The 24,255-nt window shown below is 42.3% G+C and overlaps 1 protein-coding gene across 1 annotated transcript in view; it reads left to right on the top strand.

Moving 5' to 3' along the window:
• The first annotated feature begins 2,057 nt into the window (after window positions 1–2,057).
• Window positions 2,058–24,255, top strand: part of ssbp4 (single stranded DNA binding protein 4) — an 80,418-nt gene continuing 58,220 nt past the window's right edge. The window contains exons 1-3 of the mRNA XM_070831705.1: window positions 2,058–2,183; window positions 12,744–12,816; window positions 17,319–17,380. Coding sequence (XP_070687806.1) covers window positions 2,128–2,183; window positions 12,744–12,816; window positions 17,319–17,380 — 191 coding nt within the window. The 5' untranslated portion in view covers window positions 2,058–2,127. The remainder of the gene's footprint in view (window positions 2,184–12,743; window positions 12,817–17,318; window positions 17,381–24,255) is intronic.

The raw sequence follows: 24,255 nt of genomic DNA, 5'->3' as shown, positions 1-24,255 counted from the left end.
GGTAGCTTGATAAAAACGTTTGAAAGGCCCAGTGATAACCGACTGAGCAGAGAACCACCTGACACTTGTTGCAGCCCTGTATGTCCTGAGGAAGGGGCTTGTTGCAGGGAAATCATGGAGTATAGCATCGAGTTTGCTATAAAACAGACACTGTGATGGAGGACGAGCCACCTTGGAGTGTAATATAAGCATGTTTAATATCCTACTTAGCTTTGGCAGAAACAGAGGCTGTGCTCAAAGTGTTATCCATATGTTAATCAATATTATTTGTACTGACAGCGAACAGTGTAATAACGTTGCTATGGCTACCTGCAGGTTAATGCATGCTGATTTAGATGAGCGATTGAACCGACCAGGAAATTATATTCAGTATGGCTGCCTACAAATAGTCAAACAAACGTTTGTCAATGAGAAGAGTCTTAGTTGACCAAGTTTTCATTTGTTAACAATGACTGGTCACAGGAGCACAATTTTAAAAAGTGTGAAATGCAAGGGGATTATTACTAGAGGATTAAGTACGACCCGGAGAAGATGTGTTGTGTGTTGGTTTCTGATGGTGTTAAAAGTTAATTAGTTGTATAATAATACATATTTGAATAATTAAATTAATATTCTAAATACGCAATGGCTAGTCAACTAATGGCTTGAGCTAATCACTACTAAGTGACGAGGAAAGTCTTTGGTCAGGGGCAGCCCTAGTGTTGAGACTGTGCACACGACTGGTTTTAGATGCACCATGATTGTATCCTGTATAAAGTCAAATATTCAAGTGTGAGGAAACACAAACAGATGCAGATACAGTCTGGGCAGTACACAAGTTGAAAATGTTAGCAAAACATTCATGAGGAGATTGGACGAAAAGGAGAGAGACTTGGTTAGTTTTCAGATCAGTCCTTGGATGAGCTTTTATTAAAACGCACAACACAAACACTCACGGTGCTCACGGTTGTAGGTGTCTTGATAGCTAACATCTGTACATTTGGCAAATTGGCTGTTTCAAGCCAAGTTGTTTCAAGAAAGGTTGATATTGGACGACTTTGCAAAACCCCACATGAATGCCCACGTTTTTAAAATAATTTATTTCTACAATATTTTAATATGGCAACACCAGTATACTTCAGGTAAGGAAAAGGTTATGGTAAATCAACATAGATAGATAGATAGATAGATAGATAGATAGATAGATAGATAGATAGATAGATAGATAGATAGATAGACAATCTACCACTCAGAATCTTCCTCTCTGGTGTTTGACTTATCGTTGATGTAGCCTTCATCGCCACCTACTGGCTCCGCATGCTTGTTTGAGAAAATTTTGTAAAACAAAGGACGTGTGGACAGAATTAAATTTTTTTTTAATGGAAAGAAAAAATATCCAGGTGCTTGTCGAAAAGATGTTAAAACGACACCTACCACTGAATTAGCGTATTTCCTGTTGCCACAGAGCACTAAGAAATCAGCATGTTGAAAGAGTAATTTCATGAGTTCAAGCAGTAACAAATGTGAGGAATAATACCGCCCATACCAATGTGTGCAAACATGCTAGTGTCCTCATCGGGATGACTCAAAGTCCCAAAATCTGCTTTGAAGCTGAAGTGCTGGAATGTCTTTTTAGGAGAAGGGGGGAAAAAAAACATAAGGAGTATAGCCAGCCTCCCAAAAGGAGCTGGCATTAGTCGCTTAATGCAGAGCCTGTACCCGGCATGCCTTTCCCCATCTTCCTCCCTTCTCTCCTCATGTTTCTGAGGTCAGTAAACAAGAAGTGTGCGTTTCCCTTTAAGGAGCCCCCACCGCTTGCACAGCGGAGGGAGGAGGAGCGGGCCTGCGGAACAGCGGCTGAGGAGGGGAGAAAAAAAAATCCAACAGAGGACGGTTTCAAGTCCCCCCAATAGAAACTGTGCCTGATTTGTGGCCAATGTTGGAGATGTAAAAAAAAAAAAAAAAGAGAGAAGAAGAGAAAGAGAGGGAGGGAGAGGAGAGAGAGAGGGAGGAGGGAGGAGGAGGGGGAGGAGGAGGAGAAGGGGGGAGGAAAAACACTAAAGGGGTAGCTATGGAGATGGAGCGTTTTCCTGGCTGCTTTCTTTGACAGGTGTTGAGTGGGGCAAAAGTCTTAAAACAGAATCCAGCATGTACGCCAAAGGTAAAGGAGCTGTCGTCCCTTCCGATAGCCAAGCGAGAGAAAAGTAAGTGGATTGTGCGCTATATGTAAGAGTTTACCTGCTTATCATGCGGGGCGAGGGGGGCACAGGAGGGGAGTCCAACTTTCTAAACTAGCTACTGTAATTTAAAAGGAGTGTACTGTGCTAAAGTGCGCTCCTCCGTGCGCTTTCCTCCCCTCCTCCTCCTCCTCCTCCTCCTCCTCCGACCACCTTAGAGGTGCGTCTCTTAAACTTTTCTTTTTTTTTTCCTCTTTTTTTTTTTTTTTTTTTAAATTTCACCTCTTGTTTGCACTTTTGCATTCTCTGACACTGTGTGTTTTGCTCAGCCTGCTCCCGGGAGCAGCCGTGTACTTCATGCCGGGATGCGTTGCAGCGTGCAGGACGCTTCTGCAGCGTCTAAAGTAGCGTTTGAAATGTATTTCTGGTGAAACATGTTCGTCCCCTGCACGGACCGACAGGCAGGCTGCCTGCGCGGTCGCCTCTTGCAAACTTTAGGTGTGAAAGCTGCCGGGTGTGTGAATTGTTCTGTGTTTGAGAAGTAGAGATGTAGCTCGGGATATTTTACTGTGTGGTTGGTGTTTTTTAGGGTGGTGTGGTGTGGTGTGGTGTGTGTGTGTGTGGGGGGGGGGGGAGAGAAAAGCCGGGCGCACACAGACCTGGCGATGAAGGGAAAAGTTTTGTCCCATTCAGCAGTCATCCAGCGGTGGTAAACTTTTTCAGCATCCACTCACACGAAGGAGAGCCTTGCTGCCACGAACATGAAGCTGTTATTTGTACAGGAGCAGACTTTTATTATGAGAGCAGCTGATGAATATCTGACCGCGTCTAATTCTTGGTGCTTGTGTTGCAAAAATTACTGTTTTGTGTCTTAAAATACGGTGCAATCCCATCCTGTGTCTTGCAAGATTTAGTCTTCAATTTTCCTTCTTTTTCTTTTTTTTTTTCCTCCACATAAAAGCACATTTGTGAATAAGTGCATGTTCGTGCTTTTGAATAAAAGATAAAATGCCAGTGTAACTTTTAAATGTCCCTCACAGGCTGCTCTGCTCCTCATGCAGATTTTTTCGATGCTGCTTACAATATTTCAGTGTGGGGCTATTCAAAGATTTGGACCTTCCTCGCATCCCGGCACTTCAGATCAGTGCAGTCTTTTATCATCTTTAGCTATTTTTAAGCACTAAACAGTTTTGAGGTTAGAGGAGTGAGTAGGGATCCCCGCTGAGATACAATTGTAATCTAAAAAACACTGTCAAGTCCTGGGAGGCTGTGCTGCTACACAGCACCTCATACATCCGTAATAGAAGCAAAATTTCTTTAGAGACTCTCCTGTATTTTTTGATGCATTGCCGTGTCATATTCAATTGATTAAGCTTTCTAGAGACGTGGCTTGCTCGTGTGCTTAGTGTAAGCTTCCTCGAATGCTACTTTGTGCACTTCTAGTGCCACTAGCGTTTAATTTCCCTCTGAATTCACATCAGATTATTGGAGAATGGAGCAGCTCCGTGTCTCTGTGTGTGTGTGTGTGTGCATGTGTGTGTGTGTGTGTTTGTGTCTGTGTTGAGGTGGAGGAGTGAATCCTAAATGAAAACAGTCCCATGTGGTTTTTATGAACAGCAGGCAGAGTGACCTTTGAACCAGCATATGATGCTTTAATATTGCATACGAACCATCAGCAGACGTTGGGCTGCGTTCACGCCTGTTTGTGTGCCGTAGCTCCTTTTACTTTATTTACAATACATCCAAAGCAATAGATTATTTAAATGCTGTGCGTTTAGACAGGTTTTAGTTGCACTTTGCTGTTCAGCGAGTGTGGATTATGTTCCGTGTGTTATTGGGAGTGAAATCAGTGCAGAGGCAGCATGTATTTCGAATGATAGTGTAGGAGGAGGATTAATAATTTAACTCAATAAGAAATACAAGTCTTTTGAGATCTGGAAATGATGAATGCTGCTGTGTTGAGGCTGCTTGTTAATAACAGAATTCTTGAATTTGTTTATTCTGGTGTGTTTGTTTGCATTTATTCAATATATCAGAAACTCTACAGTAAATGTAATATTCTTTAAACCTGTGTATACATTTAGTTTAGTTCATGTGCGTGTGTGTGTGTCACAGGCCTATAGGTATTGTCCAGACATAATGGACGCCGCTTGCCCTCTCCCCTCACCTGTCTTGTCACCCTAACCTGCCCCGCAGGGCCAACACATGTTACCTTGTAAATGTGGAGCTCACAACAGCTGCCTCAGTGCATCACCGAATTAGCTCATATTCATATTTACATATTCATATGGCACTTTACATATTCAGATACTAAAATGAGGGCGCCCTGGATGGACTTGTATCAGAATAAAGCAGCTTCAGTCACACAGTATGACACGGTGTTACAGCTGTAGCTCTTGCTTAGAGGACTGATTATCAACTCATGCACTCACTTAATTAGATAAACTATAAATTAACTATATGATTCCTCTGTCATTCTCTTGTTTTTTTGTAAAGTAAGGCTGGAATCAGCACTTTTGTTATGAAATACCAAAGAAAATGTAAAATGCCGACATTACTGTATATAAGCTCTAATTAAATGTGTTAGAGATTTATTCTGCTCATGTTCCACAGACTATTTGCATTATATTATCATTCCTTTGATGCAGACTAACACTGTGGCGCAGGTACATCACATGCTCAAAACTTGTTGAAGGAAAAGTAGAGACTGATGGCAGAGTAGTACAGACTTGAGGAAAATGCAATTTGTCCAGAGCAGTGTTTTCCTTGTATAGTTGAAAGCAATCAGACAATACAAGAGTGTGGGCAGGGCATGTGAGTTACAGCGGACCAGGTGGTGCTACAAGGAAGAAGTTGCAGAGGAGAATATGTATCGATGACCGTATTTCGATTTTTGTGAGTTGCCTTGTTTGTGTTGCTCCCGCAGTGACTTTTGATGCTGTGAGTATTTTGGGGCGTGCGTTGTGTCATTAAATTCCTACCATTTTTCACATGCAGTATTTCAGCGTACGGTTGGTTTCGTTAGCAATCTGTCTGTGATTTTGAGTGATGTTCGGCTGCTGGAGCTTTTCAGTTAAATTGTGGATTAACCTCACGCGTGCAGCCAAAAAAAACTTTTTTTTCAACTCAAAGAAAAGAGTGAATCTTAAAGAATAATCAATAACAGCTGTGATAAAGACTTGTAACTTAGTGTATGTGCTGCAGTGTTGGGTGTTTTTATTAGCTCCTTGTGCTGCAATCCTCCCTTATTTTCACAGGTGATGATCGTCTGTTGATTTCAATGAGGAGTTTGTCAGATTTGGCACAGTCGCTCTTTGTAATCTGATGTGTACGGATGTGCAGTGGTAGGTTTGGAAAGCTCAAAAGTTTATATGAGCAAGTGAACGCTCCTCTATAGTGCAGCACATCCTCCTGTGTTTATAGCATTGAATGCTTCAGTTATCAGTCACCTGAATACTGTACAATAGGTCTCAGGTCATTAGGCTACGCAAAATGTTCCAATTTACAAGCTCAAGTGTGCGTTTAAATGTATTCACAGCACCATGCACAAAGCCATGTGTGTACAGTGCGCGTTTTTATTTCCGTCAAAAGCCTTGAAACCAAGGCTCGAATGCAAACAGTACAGACAGAAATACAGCATTAAGAAAAAAATGGTCACATGTACGTTTCACACTTGTGTGGATTCCTTCACACAGACAGCCAAGGTCTCGCCACACAAGAGGAATTCAGTTGCCTGATTTTGCTTGAGATCACAGGTAGCAAGCATGTGGGGGGAATGAAGTGTTTCTTCATGCAGCCTTTGGAGACATTATTGCGATCAGACATTTTGTAAAAAGAAAACATGCTATTAATAATATTACAGGTAGAGGAAGAACTGGTGCCCTTGCGACAAAATAAATTAATTACACTCCACACCGATTTTATAGAGCTTTATTGAATTTAATGTGAACAGCAGTTATACAGCACTTTCTATATTAATGTCACCTTATTATTTAGTAACTGGAACCTCTTTGAAATATGCACTGATGAATCCGGCATCTTAATTAAAGGTGCCATTCACAAAAATATTCAATAGCTTGATCAAACATCTCATTTTTTTTTAAAAGCATGCTCTTGGTTTCTAAAAAAAAAAAAAAAAAAATCTGTTCCCTGTGCTGTTTCCTAATCCTCCGTGTTTGTTTACAGACATTTTTGTGTGATTTCGAGTGTTTCTAGATTTGTTTGGGAAAAGAACTTCAAGAACTTCAAGTTAATCAGTTTGTTTTGAACACGGGGGTTCTTTACATCCTCCACTCCTCCTCTGGCTCCTCCCACGTATTTACATGCCGTTTAATAGGGATCTTCAGGTCTGAATGCATGGTTTTGATTCTACACAGATGGCTCTGCCATCTGCATTTTAGCCTTTTGAAGGAAGCATAAAGAGCTGCGCACTAACATAGGCAGAAACACTGCACTAAAAGTAAAGAAACCCTTGATTTACCCTCGGCACCCTTTGGCTGACGGTGCTTTCATTCAAATATGTCAACAGTCAATTAATGCCGCCTTTAGTCAGCTGCTTTGGATGCATCCGCACAAATTTGTTAGTTTTCTCACTTGCAATAAAGGAGAGAGTATAAATATTGAGTCTACGTGCCTGAAGTTTCTAATCAGTTACAACAGAGCACACAGAAGAGAAGTGTGTACGTCTTTTATGAGCATACAGAGAAAAGCATCTGTCTGAACAGAGAACACGTACACAAGACCTCGTGTTGTTCCTAAAGATAAAGTTACACCTTATTATTGTCCTCATGAGCTGCTGGGGGAGGCTCCTCTGCTGATAACAAACTATGCCCGCCATGTCAATATAATCTCTCATCACAGAACATTATCAACCTCGCTGAAAAGTTGTTTTTGTGAGTCACGACCAAGCTTTGCTGAAAATGAACAAGTCATCAGTTGAACTCTGAGGGCAGAGGGTGTTCACAGGTGAGCCTGTCGATGAGTAACGTCACAGAGTCGAGCGTTCTGCTGGGAGACAGTGAGAGGAATAAATGTTTGTGTGTGTTTGTGTGTGTGTGTGTGGATGTTTGTACACGCATGTGTGTGACAGTGTGTGGATTAACCCATGGCTAAAGCCATGCGTGTTTACACGCCTATTGACACTGATTTGTTTTGACAAAGGAACTGCCATAACAAAGCCAAGCAAATATAAACAGTGTGTGCAGTGGGAATAAGCTTTAGTGGAGCAGCTTCACAGTATCACAGGTGTCTCAAACAGAATCTCTCATTCACCTTCAAGTGATACATCACTACATTCACCACTATAGTGTCAGATCTATACTGCTTTTATGAATATTTAATATGTAAGAAATAATATTTTGGGTCACATTCATAATGAATGAATAATGAATGCTATACATTTTGATTCTTTTCTGAAAGATGTAGATTATTTATGTGAAAGCAGAGGCAGTAACAGGCCCTGCTTAATCCTTCTCCATCACTTCCTCCATGCACACCTTACCTCACCCTGCCCCTGCTCTGCTGCTGAATTATTGAAGGGAAGACATGAAAGTTAATTTGCTAACTGTCTGTGCTTTAGCTGGCTAAACTCAGCTGAGATGGTCCTGTCTCTGGAGGCGAGCGAAGGAAAGGGAAGGCTGGATGGGGCAGCCTGGGGCTAAATGTCAGGTGTGTTTCCTGGGGACGAGGCAGTGGGAGAGATCTCCTTCATGTGTGGACAGGGAGAAAAGAACAAGTTAGGCTGCACAAGGAAAGAAGATCAGAAATGGTGTTGTAGTTTGTTTTTTTTGCCTCTGTCTTTGTCCCACCAACTTGCTATATGGTGGAAAAACAGTTGCGAATGGTCTTGTAGCTTAAGAGGGGGAGCGTGAGACAACAAACAGGAGACCAGCTTCATATCATGAACTTTGATATCCAGTCAGCAGTCAAAGCACAGGCCAAATGTTCTTCCTCCCACTCAGACTGATCTCCTGCCTCTCATCATGTCATTTTCACCATCATCATACTTTATTGTTTTGAATTTCATCTTTCATCTGGCCGATCTCACCCAATGAAGGAGAGAGTGAAATGTGCAGTGGAGGAAATGCGAGATGTGGAGTGGCCTGGGTGGTTGTGGTTTGTCTTGTAAGCGTCTCATCTTTTATTCCTGAGTGACATGTGTAACTAGTGCAGAGTTCACAGGGAAGGAATTCAGGTTTACAGGATCCGCATAGGAAGAAGTTGAGGCCCTGACCTTCATTTTCCCTCTGACACAGCTCTCCTGTTGTACAGTACAACCCCCCCATGTCTCCTTTATCTACCTGGCCTTCCTCGGGCTCTGCTCCACCAGTGCGCAAAAAAGTCTCCTCCTCAGCCGAGTTACACTTACTGCTTCTGACAGAGTAACAAAAGGTGTCCCCTGAAGCCTGGATTGAATGAGTGTTTTTAAATAATGCATTGCAGCCGGAGCAGGTGCCCATCGCTAGGGCATAGAGCCCCTCAGATCACACCGGGCTCTGCCATGAAAATTTCATTGCCGCAGTGCTCATGGGAATGTCTGTTCGATCCTGTACAGAACGGATGGGGTATATAGGACCTGACGCCTGCTGCTGGGTATTTCACACTGCAAAGAGGGCATCATTTTTACATTTTACACCAATGGACTCCTCACTTTACCCAGAACCCGGGAAACTTAAACATCCCCTCAGCTGTTCAGGCTGATGGATCTAAAATGAAGATAGATGGCTCTGTCACTTCAACCATCTATCAGCCATATTCAATTGTGTAATTTCCACTAGAGAAGAAATGTTTATATTCCCATCTGAGTCGGCTTCAATAATTACCATGCACGATTATTATAGCTATTAAGGTTTATGAGCAGCAGTGAGATGTATGTGGATTTCTTTTGCCCTGGGTTTTGCCCAACAGACAAGAGGCTGCCTTACATTATTGTTTAGAGGGTTTGGCATTGGATATAATGGACGTATTAAAGAGAACCGCATACCACGTCGAATGATGGTGCGTCATTCATTCATGAATGTTTCTCTCTGGGCGCATATGCTGAAAAAGCCTCTGTGGGGTTTCTTACGCTTGTGCTTTTTTGAGCACATAGCGCGTCCGCACTTTAGGCTGAATCCAGGACTTCCTGTTGGCTCCCAGGATAAATTAATTGAATAAAATTGTTTAATCATACGGCTCAGCGAGACATTCCAAATGTTATTTTACCAAATGGATCACATTGATCATAAAGAGTTGAGGAGGTTTGTTATCGTTTTACCTTTTGCAATGGTTGTGTATGGGAAAAATGCTTTTTGGGACAGTGTGCATCATGTGATGATCCCATCAGTTTCCATACCACATGTGGTCACTACATCAGAATAGCTTCATAGCCCAGGACTGTGCCTTGAGGCTTTCCGCACACAGCCTGAGAAGACTGTAGTCACTACTTGAAAAAATCAACTCTTTCTTTATTTTATTTACAGTTAATTTCCTCCCTAAAAACACTAAATTTGTGACAGAAATGAACAGTGCTCCTAATATTTTACACATAAATCTTTTTGTTGAACTGCCATTTTTATGAAAAATGTGAAACTAAAATTTAATCATAGTATGCATAATATACTACGCTACTGTTCCCCCAGACATTTGGTGTAAATAGAAGCCTCTGATGTGAACAATTCACAATGCAATTTAGTTTTTTGTTTTTTTTTCCTCACAACGCGTAATTAAACGTGATGGACTTGTTCCTAAACACAACACTGATCAGTTTCACTTAACGATGCCAGGGCAGTTGCTCCATTTGAGATCAATATTAAACATTTACAACAAGCAGTTTGCTCTGTCTTGTGACTCATGCTTCTCACAATCCTTCTCTGCACATGCACTCCTTTCAGTAGTGACGCGTCTTTACAGAAACACTGACCACCCCTCCGTCACCACACCCCCGCCAAACAAACACACACGCTAATGAAAAACTCTGTCGAACTATAAATCATTGTATTTTAAACAGCGTGTTTACAATATGTATCTGAAACGGGTGTTGATACAGTTGTATCTGATGTAAGAGTGAGAAATAGGAGAGGCGATAGCATCAAGTGTCTAATGCTAGTCGAAACTGGTTTGGACCAGCTGTAGCAGATAATTTTGTTTTAGCAGATGGTTGTCAAGACATTGCAGTGAAATTCAGTGATATCTTTGAGAAGATAAAGAGTCTGGTTGTTCAACTCTGGCCCGGCTCATTATTGATTCATTCAGTATCATCCAGCATCAACCCAAACATCATAACTCTGTGTCTGCTCTGGCCTTGATGTATGTGATCAGCATAAAAACAGTCCCAACGCACATTCCCCTCTACTCTATTTCAGACCTGGAGACAAATGCATACATATGATTGCTGGCTGTGATTTAAGTTCAGGCTTGTCTGCATTGTAGTAAAAATAATGAGTTGCTTGTAGGAGGCAAAGGTTACTTGTCCTGAGATGGTCAGGCTGAGAGGTCCATGCATGTCTTTCTGCAGGTTCTGTTGCAGATGCAGAAGTAGACAATATTGTTGTTTTTAGGTTTTTGAGTTTTGAGTCTGGCTCTGCTGCTGCAGTCTTGATCCCTTCTTGTCTCTAAGGGATCAGCGTTTGCAGAGTTAACAAGGCAAAGACAATGACATGTAACAAGGATGTTGAAAGAAAGGCAGCAATGATCCGGTCACACTCTGTTCTATGGAGATAGTTTGTTTTTAATGGATCAGATACAGAACAATCCACAGTCTTCTGTAAACTTTGTCTTTCTGATTCTTCAGTTAAAAACAGGCCTTTGTTCAGTCTGATTGTAGACTGAAGTGTTTAACAAACTAGTTCAACATTAGGGAAATGCACTTATTAGCTTTCGTGCTGAGAGTTAGATGAGAAGATTGGCACCATTCTCATGTCTGTACGTACATTTTGAGCTAAATCCAGGAGACAGTTAGCGTAGCTTAGCATAATACTGGAAACGGGGAAACAGCTAGCAGGACTCTGTCCAAAGATAACAAAAATGTGCCTACCAGAACCTCTCAAGCTCACTGATTAACACATTGAATTTTGTTTGTATAATTCACAATAATAAATGATAATAGTGCTAAGACGACACATTGTGCTTTTACGTGGGATTAAGTGTTGGACTATTTTGTCGCCCGGAGCAGTGACTTTATGGGGTCTTGTCATCTTGTTGCCAGGCAACCAGATTTGCTATGTGAAAACATTAATTTCACTCTTTACATCAAGCCGTCACTCAAACTCAATGACTTTTCCAATTCAGTCATAGTGAAAGTTAAAATGTATTTAATTCTCTATCAGAAGTTGCATGGCATGACATGAAGATCATATAATAGGAAGCCAGTTTCATAGAAATGATTAGTATTACTTTATAGCTAAGTATTTGTTTTTTGTTCCAAGTGTTGCACTCGCTAACAAAGTAATCACCACATTTCTCCTATCAGCTACAGTTTCTATGTTCTATGTTACAACCTGTATTTAGTAACGGTTGTGTCCAGCCATTTCAGGAGGAAAGCGCATATGCCAACATACAAAATATATTGTTTTGCACCAAAAGACTTATTTGGCTTGATTAAGACATATTTTTATTACTCACACTAAACCAAGTGACTCCTTCTAATCTAAAAAGCGTGTTAGTACAACCAAGCCCACTGAGAGTCAACACCAAACTCCTCTGCCCTTTGCTACTTGTAGCAACATTGCTTTTGTGTTGTTTTAGCATATGGTTGACTCCCAGCAGTTCTTGCCATCACCCCTATGTTTGAGCTGTATTTGCGTGTGATGGACAAAGTCAGAGCTAAATGTGAGTTCTGGACTCCACACGTCAGAGTACGAAATTGAACTGCAATGGGATGCTCTTGTTGCTCTGTGTCACCTTGTTATGTTTCATGTTATCTGCACGTGATAAGCCAATAATATTTGAAAGCTATGTTCCCGTGAGTTAGTTTGGGAATCTTTCATCACCAGAAATTAATTACAGTCTGCTATTCGGCCATTATTTCACCCTCAATTCTGATGGATAGATAGGCATCAACATGTGTACCACACTTGGAAATAAATCCAGCAAGCAGCGTGGTGACATCTGAGAGTCCAACTTCAGCCACGTCTGAGGATATTTTTCGTCTCCTCTGTCCATGTTTCTGTGTCTACACAGTTTTGTTTTCAGCCTCTGTGCCTCAACAGCAGAGTTCCTAAAACCACAGGGATGTGGCTGCGTGCCACAGAGGCTCTTTAGCTCAGAGCTGCAGAGCTTTACATCACACATTTACAACCCCTCCACAGTGTATATGCTCTTCATACTGTAAAATCTTGTTTATCCAAGCTCCATCTAAAATGACACAGTGGTGATTTTCTGCCAATTGTGCACATTTGTTGGACTTTAGTTGAGGGGCTACTTGGAATGAAACATAAAGTGTGACACATTTGGGGATGAGGAGAGAGCATGAGCTTGTTTTTTTTAAATTTTGAAATAATCTTTTATATGAGTGCTCTTTTTGAGAGTGAAATGAGGAGCACATACAGTGTAAAAGATGTGATCATCATTACTGACTTCTTTCTCTTTCTCTTTCTCTCTGTTTTCCAGGTTAGCTTTATATGTGTATGAGTATTTGCTGCATGTCGGCGCACAGAAATCAGCACAGACCTTCCTGTCAGAGGTAAGACGTTCTTTCACTTTGACTTCCTGTGCCTGAAGTGTGGCTGTGATTCCCCCTCTATTGTACGACCAGGCATAGAATTCACATTATAAATAGTTCTGGGTTCAACCAGCTGTTGAGCAATCTTACTAAAGGCTCTGGACACTGAAAACTATGACAATATTAATGCATTAGTGAGCCAAGACTTTCTTCGTATTGTTGCTGAACAACAGCAATGTTCTTTTGACCGTTTATTAATTTGGGACAATGTAAACATGGCATTTGTTGGGCTACTTAATACGATTATCCGCCCTTCATTATTAGCTGTAATTTGTAATCATAAACACTGCATAATTAGAGCAGTTTGACATATTGTAATCATGTGTTGTCGCTCACTTTCTGCCATGACATTTAAGGAGAGAAGCCAGTCCCTGCTAAGTTAAATCAAGTGTACCTTTTGATATTTGAAATCTTTCCAAACACAACCATTTGTCCCTGGTCTGTTAGACTTATTAGTCTCATATTTGGCCCCTGAGCTGTTGAAGACGTAAAGTCTGTAATGTGGTGCATCCTCTTCCTTAATGGACATCCTTCCTGCCAATGGTCCCGTGTCCAGGCCGTCTCCTGTACAACACCTCAGCCCACTGGCTTTATTCAGCTTCTCTCAATACAGTGAGAGGGCTTTGATGGCAAGCAACGGCAGGTCTATGTCATTCAACTTTAATACTGACATCTTTTTTCTGTCATTATATCATGCAAACTCAATGTAGTCACATAGAGATACTGTTGCACCCACATTACCTCACGCATGCATGCTGCACACCTAGAGGTCTAATGAGCTGCACAGTCAACGGATCATCTGTACGAGTGCTAGAACAGTGACTTTGACAAAGTAAGAGAGTTGATTTTAAAGTTTAAATGAGCTTTATTACTGATTTTGTAAAAACTCGTGTTATAATACCCCAGCTTTCTTGTCAAGAGTTAGATGAGAAGATTGATACCACTCTCGCATCTGTACAGTAAATATGTTACTGTCAGCTTAGCTCAGCATAAAGACTGGACACTGGGGCAAACAGCTAGCTTGGCTCAGTTTAAATGTAACAAACGCATCTAAAGCTCACAGTTAAACCATTACGTCTTGCTTGTTTGATCTGTACAAAAATGGAAGTGTAAGAAGTTGTGGTTTTACAGGGGTCATGTCCAGGACTATTTCCTCATCAGGCACATTAACGTCCTGGTGTTTTGCTTTCACCTTGTAGTTGTCAGAAAATCAGTGCATGTAGACTCCCAAGTCTTTTCCAGTCTGTATGCTAAGCTGAGCTAATCGGCTGCTGGCTGCAGCTTCATATTTACAGTACAGACTTCAGACTGGTATCGATTTTCTCATGTAACGCTCAGCAAGAGTGAGAATAAGTATGTTTCCTAAAATGTCATGACTATTACTTTAATGGGCCGGATATTCAGAGTAGTGGCAACAGAGTTTCTCTGAGGTTTGCCTGTTTTCAACCACAACTATTTATTTCATGTCTCACTGGGCAATAAAATTTGCTGTAAAAGTACGTTATCAAAACATTATCAACTTTAGTTGTTAAAAAAAAAGTTATATCTCTTCCGGTTGTGTTGAAAATGCTGTTGCTATTTGAAGAAAAAATGCATCAAAAGAAAAAGTAGAGAAAAAATACTCAAAGAAAGAACAGATACTCGCCCCAAATCACCATTGCTGTTACGTGGATGTATCAATCAGACGCAATCAGACAGAAATTGGTTGCCTTATAGTGTGCAGGCAGGCAGGCAGCAGGGCGGGCGGGCAGGGCTGCTGGAGGCCGGCCCAGCTGCCAACAAGCATGAGCGGACGTCTAAAATATGAAGCAAAGATGGGGTAGCAGCTCAGAGAGATTAAGTGGTTGGGCTACAGAGAGCCTCGCTCTTTTCAGAGCCCTCCTGGGTGAATCTCCTCCCAGAGACTGAGTGTTATTGGTGAGCTGCTGGAAAAGGGTGAAGTTCTGGGTCGCAGGCAACCAGAGGCACATGCACACACAGACCCACGCACGCTTACACAGCCTCAAACAGGAATTAAACCAACATCTACACAGACAGGGATTAAAACAACATACACGCAGACACACACAGACAATCCATGTCCGCAAGGCATGCATGCTAAGACTGCTAAGTCAATTTGACGCCAGTTGTCTCAAATGTTGCGCCTGCAACAGTATATTGCTTAATGATTTTGTTTATTGCACCCACAGCATCGTTTGTATTCACTTGTCTTATATGGTCAGAGTCAGTGTATTTGGATTAGACTCACAGTAATGGGTGCATATCCGAGCAAACACGGCAGCTTGACCTTTCACCTTTTCCCCTTCATGTATTTCTAGCAGTAGGCTTTTAAGTGTTGAGGGATTTCTCACGACTATTTGAACACACATGATTTGTTATACTCCTCTACATCAGTCAGTGTTCAGTTACCATGTTAGCATTCATTCCACGTTCTCCAGATCTTGAATCACGCACCACCTGATCACCCTCTCCTTGCTTTGATTTTTCCTGTGTTCCTTTGTTTTGTACCTCTGCCTTTTCTCTTCTGTTCCTCTCTGTGTCCTCCTCTTCAGCCTCCTCGTTTCCTCCTTTTTCTCCTGCTTGTTTCCCCTCACTACAGCGACCGAGAGTGCTCAGTGCACAAAGAAGAAGAAAACACAAACAAATTATAATACAGTCACTGTTATTTAACACATTCGTGCCATTAAGGAAAAAAAAGCTGCAAATAGATTAAATACAAGCAAACTGAGAAATACATTTTAGAAAACATCAACAGGGCATCAAAAATTCAAACTAACATGCTGCAAATTGGAGACATCAGAACGAGGTCTGAAAGTTTGTGACTGGACATTGTGAACTGTACTTCAAAATGAAGAGATGTGGCTATTTTCATCTGCCAATTAGTTCTGATCAATCAATAATCCATTGTGTTCAATAGTAAAAAATGCCCATTATAATGTTGAATAACCAAAGACGATGTATTCAAATAGCTTCTTTTATAGTCTTTGTTAGGCTAATAGTCCAAAACCTCAAAAGATGCAGTTAACTTACACAAATCACAAAAGCATCAAATCTTCACATTTGACAAGCTGAAGCCATAGAATATTTTCATGTAATCAATTACTTGATGAATTACCGCAGCTCAGGTGGAGGGTTGAAAAGCCAATAGTCTTCAGTAACGTATGAACCATAGAATAGAACTTTAAAACTGAAGTAAACTTTGTTTTTATTGTCTTCAGGATGTCACGCTCAGCTCTCCCCATAAGCCTCCACTGGGTTGTGACGTTTTTGTACTTGTGTGTTTTGTACAATTTGCAGCACGTCTCTGTTTGACTCTGTTTTCTGTATCTGCAGTGTGTTTCTTTATGCTGCACATGTGTTGTCAAATTGGTGAATGTGTTTCTCAGTTTGCTTCTGTTTTATTTCTTTACTGGGTTGTTATACTATACGTGTTATTTAAGGGGTGAAGATGTTTTCTTTGCAACGCATTGAAATTTCTCAATCTCTGCAACTATGTACCTCACAGTCTCTTTGTCATGCACACACACACATGCACACACAGGAAAACACACAGCAATGTTTCAATAGATGAGCGGCTTCTATCCTCAAAGGTAGACTGAAGACACACACACACACACACACACACACACACACACCTGTTCAGTGCGGTCTAATGAGAACGCTATCACCTGGACTCTCCTGCCTCAATTAGCCTCTGTTCCCCTTCAGTGAGGAGCACACACACACACACACACACACACACACACACACACACATACATGCACACTCATATTTATAGTATGCACACAATACACTTCTGTCCCCGAGAGGACTTTGCCACTCTATGCTCTCCTGCACAGTGCAGCTCTCAGCTCTTTAGCAGCATTAAATCAACAGGCCCAACCCACATACAACACATCACATCACTATAAACTGCACTTGGGAAATCTATAGAATAGACACCTAAATAGAAATCTGAAGCTTGGATGTATTTTTCTACACACACACACACACACACACACACACACACACACACACACATATGTATATATAGACAAATATTGCTGCTGCCCTCACGGAATTTGGTGAATCATGTATGTATTCTGCGAACGTGTGTGTTTTTGTGTGCGTAGAGTCATGTCAGTGGGAGTGTGTGAAGCAGGCAGAGTCTGTGCTATCTGCCACTGGATCTTATCTCGGTGTCCAGATACAGGCAGGAGCTCTGCTGGTTTGTGAGGGCAGTGGAGAGGGCCGCTGCTTCAAGACAGTCACAGTTTCTTATCCACAAACTCCGCACTGCACTGCACTTCATTGCGTTGCCCGCTGGCCTATTTTTCTGTTTGACTATCGCTCCATCTGTCTAAAGTTGGAAGGACAGTTGAGCAAAATGATTCCATTATGCATAAAACATGCTGCTGTTTCTAATTTTTCATTTCCCTCTTCCATTTTCTCACTCATCTCCTTTACTCCTGTCTTCCTCTCAGATCCGATGGGAGAAGAACATCACACTTGGGGAACCTCCAGGATTTTTACACTCATGGTGGTGGTATGTATACGTTGATCCTCTCGCTCTCTTGACCACACACACACACACACACACACACACACACACACACACACGTTTTTTCAACAGCTCACATTCATACTGTGAAAGTACTCTTGATGGTCTGTAAGAATGTGCAGGGGTGGAGAGGGACAGTAATTGCAGGGAATGCTAAGTGCATCATCTCACACATGTTTAAGTGCTGTACTCCTGGCGTCCCTCTGATTGACAAGTGAGCTAACTTGCTTTGCTCTGTTATTTAAACTGATCAGTTTTTTTTTGTTCAAACCTCACGTTGAAGTGTGAACTGTCTAATCAAGGTCAAAATCAGAGGCAAATCCTCACAAAACAGGAAGTATAATGTTAAGTTATGCTGTGGGCTATCATTTTAGCTTATATTTCTTAACATTTTGGTAAATTTGCACAATTGTAAGTATGCCGAATTAGCTACCAGCAGTTGTGGTTGGAAATGTACCCATGGACATACTGACAGCTATCGCTGGATTACACTGATACTCAAGAAAACTCAAAAACCCAGTGATTCTCAGGCAAGTTTTAAAATTATAAATAGCGTCTTTTATATATATATTTAAATAGCATGGATCTGTGTATAACAATAATGATATCCTAAAAAAGTTGTCTTGACTGAGTCGTGATTCTGAGATGGCGTGCCATTTTTAAGGAAAGGTTGCTACCATCGGGTGCTAAGTAGTTTAAAGTAGTTTAATTGCAGCTACGTGCTGCTGCAGTTGCTAACAGTGTTGGTGAGCAGTCCAAATCCACGAGCCAAACTATAACAACTAACTTCCAGTTGTTTTTAGGACACTGGCACACACCTGTCAGCGCCTTGCAGCATCTGTGCCACGTGTCTGTTCTGCCTCAACTCCCCTTCAACTCTCCCACTCTAAACATTTACTCCATCGTCAAGATTTAAAGACTTTTCTAACCTGACGCTTTTAACAGAACAATGCTCTGACGTGTGTTATTCTCCTTTTCTTTCTGTGCCTTAAAACAAATCTGTCAGATCTCTTAATGCCAGATAAATAGAGGACAGTGTTTTCTGTCTGGCTAGAAGAACAGGGTCAGTGGGCTGAGTGCCCAACGTGCACACTGTTTTTCTCCATGTCTGAGTTAAAGGGAATGGGAACACCCAAATGTAGGATTCCCTCTTTTCAATTGTCAGGCCAAGAGCTAGAAAATCCAACTTTTAAGGCAAAGAGGGGAGCAGACGGGCTCTAAGGGGGAAGCTGGGCAGCTGGAAAGGATGCAGACAAAGAATCAAGCAGGCAAACAGGCAGGGAGGTTGAGAGGCTGAATTCTCTGCAAGGCAGCACGAGAGGCAAAGACAGCCAGGATAAGAGGTCTGACAGGGCCCGCTTTGTTTGTCATTCATGCTATCCTGCTCATCCCCAAAGCCCCCTGGCCGGCCCTGTGTAATAAACCCGGACATGCGGCTTCGTTCATTCATCCTCTGTGGCCCCAGTGTGTGTTGTAATTGTGCAGCCTGTTGACACGGTTCATAATGGTCCTTAAAGAGCCTGGTTTCTCTCAACCTGACAGTTCTCAATTGGACAGCTACCAGTAATACTGACAGAATGACATACACAAACATACAATGCGGCGTAAGTTTGCTCTCGCCTCTGTCCGAACCAATAAGAGGGCTCAGGGAGCCTGGCCAAGTGTGTGTGTGTTTGTGAGAGAGAGTGCGAATAGAAAGGGAAAGTGCTTATAGTGTGTGTTCTGGCTATATTGATACATTTTAGCACAGTGGGAGATGACCGTGTGTGTGTGTGTGTGTGTGTGTGTGTGTGTGTGTTTGTGTGCGCGCAGTCAAAGAGCAGGCTGCTGATTAGCCAGACTGAGCGGGGCAGGGCTCCACTGTAGTATGACCTAGCTGAGGGGCGTCTGTCTGGGCCACGCAGCACGTGGACATTGAGACTCACTGGGGGTGGGGTCCGGGGGTTGGCTGTGGGGGTAGGAGAGGGGCGGAGTCCCCTGTCCACCCCTACGCCACCCCCTCACCCCCCTCCTCCACCCTGCAGCCTCCCCCAAAACAAAAGCTCCAGATGGTAGGAAAGCCACCAACCTCCCTCATCCCTCACCCTTCGCTCCCCCTCCCTCAACCTTTGTCTGGAGGCCTGTCCCTTTGTTTGCGGAAGAGAGACCCCCGAACGGATTAACTCTTTGCATTCCAGCCTCTTTTGTGTTAAACAGCCAAACCTAAGACCCCGACCCCTCCGCCACCCCAGCCCCGCCCCCGCTGTCCCCTCCTCAGCACCTCATTGGATTGTTTTCTTCCCTCCTGTCTCTGCCTCTGTGGCTGTTTCCTGTAGGCCGGCGTTGGTGGGGGGGGCCTTCAGAATAGGGGATGGGGGGCGTTGGGGGAGGAAGAGGGCGACCGATGGTGGGGGTCACTCATCCACATCTGTTGTTATGGGTGGAAGGATAAAGAAAAGGCTCAGCGAGGGCTGCAGGTGTTGATTGTGTCATTAGCTCCCTCTCTATTGGCTGCTGCTAGTTGTCTCCTCCTTATCCCAAAATCGATTGCTTTAACCAGTTTTCACTGGATGGCTGCTGAATCCTCAATACACCCCCCAACACACACAAACACACACACACACACACTCCCCACACCCCAAGACACAAAACATACACACACGCTTAAAAACCTTAGCACAACAGCAGTATGTAGAGGGATCTCTGTGCAATAGCCTCTAGCTGAAATTCTTGTTTGAGAGGGGCAGAGAAAACAATGAGAGTACAGCCGTCCACTGCTCCTTAATGTCTGGACTGCTCTTTATAAACACAGGTATCAGACAGACTTCTCCACCTCTTTCTCCTTCTCCTTCTCCTCCCCTTGCTCAATCTATCCTTTGAAAAATCAGAGCTCGGTCCGAAAAACTGTTCACATCAGCCTTGTATTTGCAGTCGACAGAGGTGGACCATTGCTGGCATTTAAATACAATCCAATATTGACACTAATACAGTCAATTCAACTGATGTAAGAGGAGCTGTGCACTTTTTGCTTGTATGTGGTTTCACTTGTTAAGGAACTGCTGCAGATACTTAAAAAAAAGCTTAATTAAGGCTATTTGTCTGGTGTGCCTACAAGGCTAGCAAGGGAGCAACCATCTTGGAATAGAGCATTAAGCCAGGGAGGTTTTCCTGTTCTTATATCGAAATCCGATCCAAGTGTAGGAGAAACATGCGCATGCAGATATCAGATAATTTCTGAAATGGCAGATTGCCTCCTGATGGATTTCTTGGCTATTCTAAAATATGAAACTGTGTCTCAACTTTTTCAGCAGTTGCAAAACTACTCTTGGAGGTTCACTGTGAAGAAGTAGTGTTTGGTTACACCACCGTTAATGACAGCAGAATTTCAGACCAAAATCGTAGGCTTTGCTCACGGTAGCGAAGCAAACCTTCGATGCTCATCTTCGATGAGTGAATTCGCATTGTTGTCGAATCACAAAGCCTCTTGGCAGCATTGGCATTTAGGAAGAGAGATTCAGAGAGTCCAAAATAGAAGAAGCTATCTTATTAGCAGCGACTCATGGTGCAGTTTTATGTGACCTATAAGGCATGGTTGGCAGCCAGTTGTGACACCGGAGGAGAAGACACAAACACTTTTGTGTTAACTTGCTGTCCTGTTAACGATTAAGAGTGCAAATATTCACTCAATCACTTCAACTTTGGCCGTCCAAATGGTCTCTCAAATGTGTCTGAATGCAGGATTTCCTCCACATGTATGTGTGAATATCTACCAACACACGCACACACAGCTTTGGTTTATCATTGCTTCCTCTTAAGTCGTCTTAAGTCTTAGTGCGATGACAGTTGCTGTAATTATTAGCCCCAGTCCAAAGGGAATGTTCCTGATTTACATGGCACAGTGATGTTGTAGTTTCCCCCTGCACGCTGAGTGTATTGCTGCTACCAGGAGGATAGCTGGTACTTGAGTCAAGGTAATAAAGACAACTGAAAGGGTTGTGTTTCCCCACCTCCACTCTGTGATTGCAGCATTTTGTCCCATTAAGAAGAGCCTGTTCTGATAAGAGGAGGAGACGGCATGGTCGTCTCTCTGTGACTTTATTTTTTTGGACTCTGTTTCTTTCACTCACGCTCTGTCTGCCTCCTTATCTCCATCTGTCTCCATCTCAGTCTTCATTTCTATGTATATTTCTCTTTCTCCTGACTCACTCACTGACTGACTGACTGGCTAAAGACACACACAGGATTATCATGTAGACCTGCCACCAGCAGCCTGTGTCTCTGTCTTTCTGTGTCTTTGTTTACTCTCCTTATTATAATGGAAAAGCACATTGTAACCACCGGCTTTGTCAGACGGAGAATTGCAAATAATTATCGTGATGGCATTTAATTTTAGTAATTGTCTTCTTCTGGACGGCTGGACGCTAATCCCTTCCTCCTCTGTTCTGGATACAAAGTGTGTTTGTGCGTGTGTGCGCCGACGGTGCCAGCTCATATTTTTGTAGCCTTGTTTCTCATTTGAATGAATAAAAAAAGAGTCTGCGTGACCTTAAGCTGCAATTTAAATCTCTCCTGTGACTCTTCAAAGTAAAAGCAGTTAAAGTTTCCCTCTATACAGTTGTGAGTCGCGTGGCTCCACTACCCATAACACCATAAAGAGCTTCCCATGATGAGATGATTAGATTGAAATGATTAGATAATTGGATAGAAAATGTACTATTACAAGGGTGTGTAGAGTACAAGATGTCTTGCAGATTGCGGGTGCTAATTAACCACGAATGTTGACTTCCCAGATAATTTCTGAAGATTAGTGTATCTGAAAATGAAGCGACAACAACTATGACATGGGCTTTCCCTTTCAAATGTGGGTGGGATTGTCGAATCAGAGCGAACAATGGTTCCCATCCAGACTCTGCCTGGAGTCAGACCCAGTGATACATGAGATGGAAGAGTAGATAGGAAGGGATTTTTCTCCCCCGATTTCACCCTGACCACTGAAAATCTTGTGTTCAGAAAGTCTGACTTTCATTAGTGCGATATTAGTCATTCTAACACCTTCTCATACCTACTTTTCTTCCCATTCTAACTCTACACAGAAGAATTTATCCTAAAATAACATCAGAATAATGAAAGTTTTTTTCCTACGTTTGGTCTCATCCATCAGCGATCCTGCTTCAGATTATGCAGAGACACAGAGAATGAGATTTCCCTGCGCGGCTCAGACAGATGCAGGTCAGCTGTTCAAATCGCAATATATTTCAGACTTCACAAGCCACAAGATGTTAGATCACCTTTCCCCTGCTCCTGCGCCTGTACCTGGCTGTGTCTTTTCGGTAACAAACGGTAACCTGCGTCCCATTTCATTTCCCTGAGAGCTGATTGGATTTGCGATGGTCGCGCCTTTCAACCGCGGCTGGCGTCCGACGGAGCAGCAATCTCTTTAACACCAACGGATAGATATGATAATGTACACCGGCTTTATTGTCAAGTGACAGAAGGCCAGCACAACGCACACACACACCATATGTGTTTGCCGCCGTCCCTTTCTGTTTCCTCAGCGGCCTCCTTGTCTAGAGGGGACCCCAATGCTCGCTGAGTGCCTCAGGGCACCGACCCCATCTTTTAATCTTTAAATACTTTAATAACATGTTTCTATTGTAGCTCATATGCTTGAAATGTATTGTTTATCATACTCATGTTTTCTTGATGCCCTCAAATAACAAAAACCAACAGAACATAATGGAAAATGTAGATCGGTGGACAACAGTATTTAAGAGATAATAACACTAAACCATGAAAACCAGACATGAGAAATGATGAACATGTGACAGGGTGCCAGTGAGCGATTCTCTGACAGTTATGGGCGATCAGCTAATATTTTCTGCTCCATTTCGCAGTCTGTCATATCAAGTGTCACAGCTGTTCCTAACATCAGCACAAAGAATGCATGTAACAGTTTATTTGCACTTTTAAATGACAGCAAGAATTTCCTCTCATGAGTTCAGCAGTTTTTTTTTTAATATGCTGTCCATGAAATCAATATCTTGGTGAAGGAGAAGTCCTTAATGTGGACCGGCTTAGCAGGTACTTAATTTCAGTGCAGTAATTAAGGGTCCATTTGGAGTGGGACCTGGTGGCCTTTGCTGCCCTGCAGGAGTGGGATTGGTCTAATTAACTAATATGAGAACGGCTGATTGGGCAGTAAGTAACATAATCACAGCTGATTGGTCAATAACATGCAGGTCGTCAGGGCAGGCTGAGAGGAACATTTGGTGACCCGTCCTTCCAGGATAAAAGGCTTCAGGCTGGACTGTAGGACTGTGTGGTGGCCAAATGAGAGGCTGCATTGTCTGACTGTGTAGGGCTCCTTTTTTACATGGATTTGTAATAGGCCTTGGTATCGAGTGCCCGTATTTTTGACACTTGGTTTAAACTTGGGTTTTGCAAAATTGTGGGTTTTCACTGAACAGTTAATGGAAAAAAAGTTAGATTTATCAATAATGAAAATAACTGTTTCAGAGTTTCAGCTCTATTGTCAGGTATTGAAAGTTAACAACAAATCTAGGTATTTCCTTATTCATGTCATAATGTTTTATACCTGCGCACTGCTCTTATATTCAAGACATTTATTGAATCTGTACATCTAACTTGTGCTCTTCTTCCAGACTGTTTTATTTTCAATATGGCCCATGTTAAGGCGCCTTTTGATACTGCTGCCACAGCTGTACCCGCGATTACATTAATAGAAACTTAACAAATATTATTGTTTCTGTTTATTAAGTTTCTCAGTGTGTGATAATTCACTTTAGCTTTTGCTGCTATATGGTTCTTACCTACATCAGCCCCCAAAAAGGTGCTCTTGTGACTGCTGAGCACAAAGTAAT

Source organism: Pempheris klunzingeri, chromosome 6, assembly GCF_042242105.1.
Source record: "Pempheris klunzingeri isolate RE-2024b chromosome 6, fPemKlu1.hap1, whole genome shotgun sequence".
Lineage (NCBI taxonomy): Eukaryota > Metazoa > Chordata > Actinopteri > Acropomatiformes > Pempheridae > Pempheris > Pempheris klunzingeri.
Note: the sequence above shows the minus strand (reverse complement) of the source record. Positions and strands in the feature narration are given on the sequence as shown.